Source organism: Festucalex cinctus, chromosome 19 (genome assembly GCF_051991245.1).
Source record: "Festucalex cinctus isolate MCC-2025b chromosome 19, RoL_Fcin_1.0, whole genome shotgun sequence".
NCBI classification, from domain to species: Eukaryota; Metazoa; Chordata; class Actinopteri; order Syngnathiformes; family Syngnathidae; genus Festucalex; species Festucalex cinctus.
Window position 1 is genome coordinate 10,520,753 of NC_135429.1, and position 9,048 is coordinate 10,529,800.

The 9,048-nt window shown below is 39.5% G+C and overlaps 1 protein-coding gene across 1 annotated transcript; it reads right to left on the reverse strand.

Annotated features, from left to right (window-relative positions):
• Nucleotides 1-817: 817 nt before the first annotated feature.
• LOC144007105 (major histocompatibility complex class I-related protein 1-like) lies at nt 818-4,501 on the reverse strand. Its single transcript, XM_077506420.1, has 8 exons — nt 4,209-4,501; nt 3,230-3,496; nt 2,779-3,057; nt 1,771-2,070; nt 1,574-1,681; nt 1,476-1,493; nt 1,245-1,383; nt 818-1,161 (listed from the first exon to the last, which is right to left on the reverse strand). Exons 1-7 carry the CDS (start codon nt 4,270-4,272, stop codon nt 1,265-1,267), a joined length of 1,155 nt encoding a protein of 384 aa, XP_077362546.1. The 5' UTR covers nt 4,273-4,501; the 3' UTR covers nt 818-1,161; nt 1,245-1,264.
• Nucleotides 4,502-9,048: the final 4,547 nt, after the last annotated feature.

Sequence of the window (9,048 nt, forward strand, 5' to 3'; positions counted from 1 at the left end):
TCTTCACTTCGGTAAACAAAATTAGCTGTGTGACATTATATTGACTCATTTTTTTAATCGTCATTGATCAGGACACACCCGCAGCTCCAAAGGTCTGATTTATTGATTGAAATGCTGTTGTAGTATGGCAACCACTTTATTTCACAACAAGGCCCCGACCGTTACCAGACAGACTTTAAGTTGCCAAAGGCAAACATCTTTTTCCCAAAGCTGGAAGTGAAACAAGCTACACACGTGCTGCTTCCTTATCGCTTACTAAAGGTGTGCATGAGGCAAAAAGTCATCTGCGGGCTTACCTGATTACGCCGCATGGCTTGCTGACGAGAAAAGGGGCGGAGTTTGTCACTTCTCAGACATTCGACATACTTGACTATGATCGCCACTTGAAATTGGTTAATATTCCGTTTACAAAATGAAAATAAACAGACCAGGTGAGGGTCGACACACTCCAATGAGGAAACGTGCTGTCTTCTGTCTGTGACGTCATCAGATTCACGCAGGTGTCGACCTAATTATTAAATGAGGCCAGGCACAGATCGAGGATAGTTTGTCCCCTCTTTGCCGGTGCGAAAGCGGGTTTGAATGTCGGGAGAACGACAAGCAAGAGAGTTGCTTGACATGACACTGAAGAGAAAGGTAGCTAGCTAGTTACATTGTGTGCGGGGGAGCAGGTGAAAAGGAAGCGTTAATTAAGGACGTCCTAAGTCCTGTAGGTGAGAAGGAGAGGCTGGCGCTCGGTGGGCAGGAGGAGCTTCCAGAAACTGGAACAAGCTCAGAAAAAAAAAAAAAGGACATTTTTGGCATTTATCATTTTATTGGTCCAATATTTACATTATAAGGTCAAATCAGTGCAAACAATAACATTGTGATACATGTACCAATTAACTGCTGACTGTTGAAGTGAAAGAAGTTCTGGAAGAATCGAGAATCAAGTAAGGATGATAGAAGAGGCAAACCCACAATAAAAAAATGTGACATAAATCCTTTGTTGCTATTCTGCTGCTTGATACCAAGAAAGAAGAAATCCTTCTCACCATGTGACTGACGATTTCATACAAATCAAACGGACAAAAAATTTTCCAATACACCAAAGCATGTAAAACCGCTCTGTCTTCAAATCCAAGCACTTGGATGGGAACGTCTCTGTCGCAATCACGACACCTGCACGAAGAACAGCAAATTATGTACATGAATCCACCTGGAAAGAGTCCAAGAACACGCGGAGTCCGTGTCAGCTCACTCACCATGTGACAGCAGCTGCGTCTCACGAGGAACCGGGCTCGGAATCGTCCTCAGGAACCGACTCGTTAGCAGGTTCGGCATCAGGCTCGGAAACGGACTTTGAAGCCGGCTCGGAAGTGAGCTCAGTATCGGCGACGGCAGCTGCGGGACGGAAAGACAGCGAGAGATGACGAGCGCTTTTTGTCAAAGGTGGACATCAGACGCGGACAGGACTGCGAAGACGTTTGACTTACAAGCTGGAGCGTAGTTGGCTGCAAGGAAGAAAAGAGGAAGAAAGTTGTGATCCCAAATGTTGGCGGCCGTCAGGCAGGCCAACATTTGCGTCCCTCACCTGGTGGGCTTTTGTGACGCTTGACGAGGAGCACGAGCAGCGGCGCCAGCAGAGCGAGGAGCGCCAAGGGGACAACAACGGCCAGCGTCATCTTCGTGGCTTCTTCCTCTTCACCACACGTGAGAAGGAAGACGTGTGAAATGATGACGACGTTCAACGTTTGCGTGCGTGCGTGCGTGCGTGCGTGCGTGCGTCACCTTTGTTGCTCAGGATGCTTCTTCTGTCCAGCTTGGTGACCAAGTCGTCCTTGACGCCGGACAGCTGGAAGACGCATTCGTAGCGGCCCTCCGCGTCGGCCGGCAGCTCCGCTTTCAGGTGGGCCGTCGTCTGGAAGGTTCCGTCGTGGTTGGGGAGGAGCTCTCCCATCTCCACGTCCTCGTGGAGCTCCTCGCCGTCCTTCCTCCAAAACAGGGCGGACGCCGCCGGGTAGAAACCGCTCGCGTGGCACGTGATCGGCGACGACGGCGTCTTCTGCAGCAGCGACACCACCGGCAGCTCTGACGCGGAAATGGACGCCGCCATGTGAGAGAGGAACAAAAAGGTGGAGAGAAAGTGAGAAAAATAAAGTGAGTGTATGAGAGGAGGAAAGATGTAGCGAAAAACAGATGGAGAAAATATGTGACAGAATGTCAGAGAGAATGTGTGAGAGGGGAAAGGATGGGAGAGAAAGTGTGAACTCAGAAATAAGAAAAAATGTGAGAGGAAGGAATGCAACAATAATTCCGGAGAGTACAAACTCATTGAAAGTAGACAAGATGGATAAAATGTGTCAAAATATTAGTTCTGTATAATACTGTGTGAGAGGAATGAAGTTGGAGAATGTGTCCTCTCATGTGTGAAAGATTCATACAAGTGAGAGGAAAAACATGGAAAGCATAACTGAAAGAAAGATGGAGAGAATGTACAAGAGGACCAAATATGGAGAAAAATGTGAGGAGAAAGATGGAGAATATCTGTGAGGGTATAAAATGGCCAGAATGTGCAACAGGACAGAAGATATTCATATGTGAGAGTACCCAAAATGTGAGAAAATGTGCGGTGGAGAGCTGAAGAGAATGTGTGAAAATAAGGAAAGTTGTAGAGAATGTGTGAGATGATTAAAGATAAAAAAAAAAGTTAGAGGAAAATGGAGGATGTGTGAGAGGGGCAAGGCGAGAGTGCATGTTGCCATGTCAGCCATGTTCCTCCAGGGGGCGTGCTGGTACCTGTTCTCATCAGGAAGTCCCTCCCATTGCGCACATGCTTCTTCAAGTAAGAAGGACATTCCTCAGTGTAGTAATACTTCTTGTATTGATTCCTGACGTCCTGTTGGTCCCACTTGTGTTTGCTGACGACAGCTTGCGGCTTCACCGCGATCCATCTCAGCGTCGACAACTCCAACGAGATGAAGTCTTCGCCGTCGTAACTGTAGTGTTCCCAACCGTCAACCTCGTCAGTCTCGTCGTCCCATTCGCAGCCAGACATCCTCTGGAACATGTGAACACCTGACACACACGTACAACATGCACAAACACACAAAGACGCACACGCATAAAACAGACACACGCACAAAGCAACTTTACTTCTGCACATCCTTTCACGTGTGTGTGTGAATACAGCAAGAAAAATGTATTCACACATGAAACGTATTTTTCTTGTGGAAAGTTCAAAACAAACCTCCAGTTTGGTTGAAGCGATCTTTAGCAATTTCAATGTTGACTTTGTCGACCTGCTCATTCCCAATACTGATCTCTGTCTGTCTCTCCCAGTAGTGCGGATCGTCGGCGGTGATTTTGTTCATCCAGTCCTGTTTGGCTTCAAATTTCCTGCTCTTGCTGTCGTAGCGAACAATCTGAACGTCGTCAACATAACCAACCGACAAGAACGCTGGCAAGTTTGGAATGTGAGAGGACGAAGTGTCGAAATATTTGAGCGTGTGAACCACTGAAAGAGAAAAAATATATTTTATGTCCAAAAATCTTGTACTATTTGAAATGATTGTCTAAAACTGAAACAACTATGACAGCTTTTTGAGGGAACAATTGTTTTTATTGTTACTAAAATATATATTTGTCTTTGCATTCATGTAAGTGAAACACTTACTTAATAAATATAATTAATAATTTATTACCACAACTTAACTATTAAATATTACTTTGTGTAGGTATAAATTGATGATATGAGATTAATTTTGTTGATTAAATATTCCAAAACAACAATTACAAGTTTGGAATCTGCGAGGAGGCAATCAGGAAATATTTGAGCGAGTGAATCGGTGAAAGCGAAAACAAAAACATTTTGTTTTTTTGATGTCCACAAATCTTGGATTGTCCACATTTGAAATGATGAAACACTTTTTTGTGTTCATTCAAATTAAGTGAATGAGTAAAGTTAATTTTTTACAAACTTTTTAATAAATATGACAACAGACATTCAGAATTCCTGAATTTTGACTTCTATTTGCCAGTCAACATGTTACAATTTTAATACTCGTACACTTGTTCAACACGTTTGCTATTTATCTCCTTTACAGGACACTTCATCAAGAGATGAAATATTTCAGTTAATTATTTGCGAGTGTTGAGTTGAAGGAAGTTTGCAGTCCGAGTGTTACTTCCAGATGTGAAAAATTGGGAGAGTGGCGTTGTGCACTTACCAGGCGTCACGCTGTGGATTTGCACAGCCACCACAAACAATCCAAACAAGTTCATCTTCCACATCTTTTGCTCCTTTCAGTCAAAGCAAAGCAGAAGACGCCGCTCAAATACTTGCCCGCCGATGACGTCACTTGAAAGCGTGGCGTCCTTTTGCGTCTCAAATCAAGCCGAGTGTGCGTAAGAGGAGATGAAAAGTAGTACAAGTTTTTGTTAGATTGTGCTGAAACAGCGACGCTTTCCTTCGTGCTGCTCGGGAGCCGTCAAGACAACAAGGAAGCGCTCGTTTCGGGGAAATCACGTGACCACAGAGCGGGTGACGTCAGGACAAGAAACGTAACATACTTGTGCATTTCACTTTGTAAAGGAATAATAAAATAAACGTTTTCGGTGTGGTGGCAACTCAAAAATAATAAAACTTCCCAAGTTTATTCATAAATTTCAGTTTCCTTTTGTCCAAGTTGAGTTTTAAATAATAAAGTGTTAATCAGACGTGTTGGAACGCTTGAAACAGAAAGTGTCAAAGTTCAAGTTTCCTGGCGTGAGACGCACAAACAATCCTTGACGCCACGCCAGCAAGAACAACAGCTCGGATTAGCAGTCAAGGTGTGCAAATGCTGACTTTCAGCAACTACATCGGGGAGGCGGAGGGGGTCGACTTCAATGCTGGAGGGGGCCACAATTTTTCATCAGTGCGACTGGGGGGCCACACACTAGAAACACACACTTCCTTTCGACGTATACTATTTAAAATATGGATAGAATATACGTCATCTCATGTTTGATTTTGAAAATACATTTCTTATTGCATGCATAAAAAATCCACTATTCTTACCCAACAATAAAGAATTTGAAGCAAACAAAATGTTCGTAAAGGGCAGAATAGTACCGGTTTAAGTGCAGCTAAACTAAGCCATGTCAGCCATCTAGTGGTGAATGATATTATTTAAAAACTACCCTGCATACTCGCGGTTCGGCATATTCACATTTAAAAAAAAAATAAAAAATAAAAAATAAAAAAAATTTTCAGCATTTTCAAGGCTTTCTTTCACTCCCTGAAAACATAAAATGAATGTTTAGTAGTGTTTTGTTAATTACATTATTTCCCCTCCAAAAATTATTTATTTTTTAAATTAATCAAGGGGCCACTCAGTTATATACAGTATTTAAAACTTAACTCGTGGTTACGTGATAGTGGAAATGAAATGAGACGAGAATAAGAGTGCAGATTGCGATGACAGTAATGTTCCTCCAGAGGGCGTGCTAACATGTGATTGGACCTGACTGAAAACATGACAGCAGCAGACGAACTGTGGTCCCGCCTATTTCCTGATTCACCTACCTTCAAAAGACAGTATTTTGGATTGGTCTATTTCCTGGAGGCAGTGACATTAAAATAACGACAAATGGAAAAACTGTGGCCTGGTCTATTCACTACATTGGGCAATATTGGTAATGACAAAAACTTACAAGCTATTTCTCGAAAGCAATGATTAAACACGTTTTCAGTGTGCAGGGTTGTCAAAAAAAACACACGCACACATAGGCCTACTGGTGACACCACTTTTAACACCTACCAGCAAATAAAAAAAAACTTTTTTATTTCGTTAAAATCTCCACAGTTGTGACGTCACATGAATTAAAAAAAAAAAGAAAAAAGTACAAACAGCAACAACAGCACCAGAACCAACGCAAGAGTCAGTAAACACATTTATACAGAGATAATACCATCTCTATATTTATATAAAAAAGAAAACACAATTAATGCATGACAGGAATTAACAGTCAGTGTTTAGGAATTCATCTTTATATTTAAATTGATTATAATTAAAAAAAAAAACTTGGGTGCAACAGAGTTACATCATATATATACTTTGATATATACATTTTTTGTTCATATTGCAAGTGCTTTAAGTGGAGCAGTTGATAACAGATCAAGAAAAGCTTGGAAATGGGTCCAATGTATTAGTTTCGTTAGCATAGCTTTTACGCTGAACACGTAAAGTTTTGTGTACTGTACATTTTTGTTCATACTAACAATTTTTAAATCACGCTAGTGGTCGTGCTCTTGTGGTACAAATGTTAAAAACGAAAAGAAAAAATACTATAAAAATGAGGAAAAAGAGCTTTTGTAATATCTATACTTTTATTGACAATTTTATTCGCAAATTTATGTATGTTTTGTTTTTTTTAAAATTACCAGAATTAGTGTATAGCTTAGCGCATAAACTAATTATTTAAAAAAATAAAATAAAAAATAAAAACTTTAGTTTTTTTAATGTAATTTTTACACAACCATAGCCAGCCCAATGTAACTGATTTTTCTGCCGAGATATTACACTTAAGTTGCATGTTTCAAAGAATCACTAAACATCAGAAGCTAGCTTGAAATTTTTGTTTTAACGTTCCGAGGGCCCACCGGTGAGTGGATTCCTTGACCTGAAGCCTAGCTTTACCACCACTAAGTTTTACTTTTTGACACAAAGTCATCATCAAAATGTTACTAAGTGAGGTTTAATGTGCATTAAATAAAAACATAGTGACTCTCTCTAAGCAATGCTAAGCTAAACTTTGCTAGCATTATGTTTGCGAATGATCGTTTTGAAGGATGGAAAAAAGATAGGAATGTGAATGGATGGAAATTTGGTAAATGCTGAAGTTATGTCTTTCCAAAAATGAACAAAATTATGTAACTATCGAGGTTATGCTAAGCTAACCACGGTAACATCATGTTAGCAATTGGTTTTGAAAGATGGAAGCTAAAAATTTGGGTATATGTTGGAGTTTATAGCTTAACACCAACACAATCATTATGTCTATGCTAAGCTAAAACAAACTAGCATAACATTTTCGAATGATTGCTTTAAAAAAAATGGAAATGGAAGATTTGGTGTCATATTGAAGTTTACGTCTTAGCTACCGATAAATGAATACAATTACATTGCTATGCTAGCCTAACCTATGCAAACATTGTTTGGCTGAAAAGTTTTCGTTTGTAAAAAGCAATTGTATGAAAGTGATTTGGTCATAAATGATAAGATTCTTTTATGTGGCAAACGTTTCACAAAGAAACTGGAGTGACACTTTTTGTTCCCGAATCCGAAACAAGGACGACACGTGACAACGTCTCTTAACTCATTTCAAAGCGTTAGCATGCACATGCGACATAAGCAGTTATAAAATAATCTATATTATTCGTGTATTTACACCACGTTGAATTCTTGAGGTCATCGTGATTGTAGAGTTGGCCAATAAGATCGTCCAGGTTGCATATTCACGAGCTGCAATTTATTATTTTTTTAAATCACGAAAAACGTCCGACATGACGGCATTATCGTCTTCCACGGACGTGCATTAAAACGGACGATCTGATTGGCTGTTTGACTTGCTGTGAGGCTTTCTGTGATTTTTCCAACAACTCCAGGGAAAAAAAAAAAAAATGCACCATGACAGGACGTCAGAATTATGTACAAGCCCTTGTCAAGAAGGGGAAACATAAAAATTGGATGTGAACAATAACAATATTTAAAAAAAAAAAAAAAAAAAAAAGTAAACACAGCATTGTCGTAAAATATCAACACAGAAAATGTCGTCAAAAAAAAATCCTGACGTCTTCCATAAAATAAAAACCCAACTTGGAAACATTCCCACCGCTTTCCGGAGACGTCCACTCCGGAAGATCAATCAAGGCACATTCGGGAATCCAAAATTTACGTTAGCTAACCGCTAACATTACTTTACAATTAAAAGGGGAATGGCCACAAGCCCCGCCCCAGTTCTGTCTGTCAACGTGGTTGCCATGGAGACAAACAGATATCGTAAACCTCCGTTTTGTTGTATACTACGATGAATGAATGCGGTAAAAAAAACAACAAAAAAAACTCCAAAATTATAGAAGCAAAAATCTGAAATTAGAAATGCTAATCAAAATCAACTAATTTTGAACGCAAAAATGATTAAAATTCAGGAACTAGATTATGATGAGCAGTTGTCTTAATTGTGACATGTCACAGCGAGGCGTTACATTTTGTCATTTTTGATTTATGTTGTTAGAAAATGATTTTGAATCTGGATCCAAATCAAAAGGGACACATTGGTTTTCATCAAACCTGGCTCAAAACAGGATTTTGTGTTTACATGTTCTTGTTACACGAGTGATCTGAATTCAAACTGCTGATGCAGATCCAAAAGTTAATAATGAATTTGGACTTTCAGGTGAAACTGAACCACAGTGAATTGAAATAGTGAATTTCTGAACTCATATATGCACTAGAAAATATATTTGGACCATAATCAGGTACGAATTAAGCTTCACACCAGATTTGATTCAAATCTGATAGATATCCTGAGTCGAATTCTGAATTTAGATCATGATTCAGTTCCATGCCTTACACACATTTAGCATATTAGCTAACAAGTGTGACCACTTGTCAACAAGCTTATCAAACTGTCAACATATGACACCGTTTTTGTATTATGGTATTAGCATTCAACTTGGGTTTGGCCAAGCAGGTAAAATGTTCATTCACTATTATGCTAGTTTGGTAATTCCTCGTTGATGACAAAAACAACCCTTTTAATCCTCAACACCCTAATTTTCTGGAAACAAAGTTGAAGCTAACTGAATTTTTTTTTTTTTTAAATAAATACTTATAAATAACAATAGCATTTGAACAAACTTGGGCCAAGTCCACTAAAATTGGGAACTAAAATGATAGTAAACAAACACCTTTTTTTAAAAAAAATTCTCCCAGATCTTATCGCAAAATCAGTTACGTACTTTTCGCGTAATCGTGAGCTGGATCAGGCATGGCCTAATTTTATTTAAAACTATGACATCCA

Bases quoted from the DNA above. Each gene is read 5' to 3' on its own strand.
- LOC144007105 (XM_077506420.1), bottom strand. From the start codon at position 4,272: ATGTGGAAGATGAACTTGTTTGGATTGTTTGTGGTGGCTGTGCAAATC. The intron at 3,497-4,208 runs GTAAGTGCACAA...TTTCTCTTTCAG, and splicing joins AATCCACAGCGTGACGCCTG to TGGTTCACACGCTCAAATAT. The intron at 2,071-2,778 runs GTACCAGCACGC...TTTCCGCGTCAG, and splicing joins GGACTTCCTGATGAGAACAG to AGCTGCCGGTGGTGTCGCTG.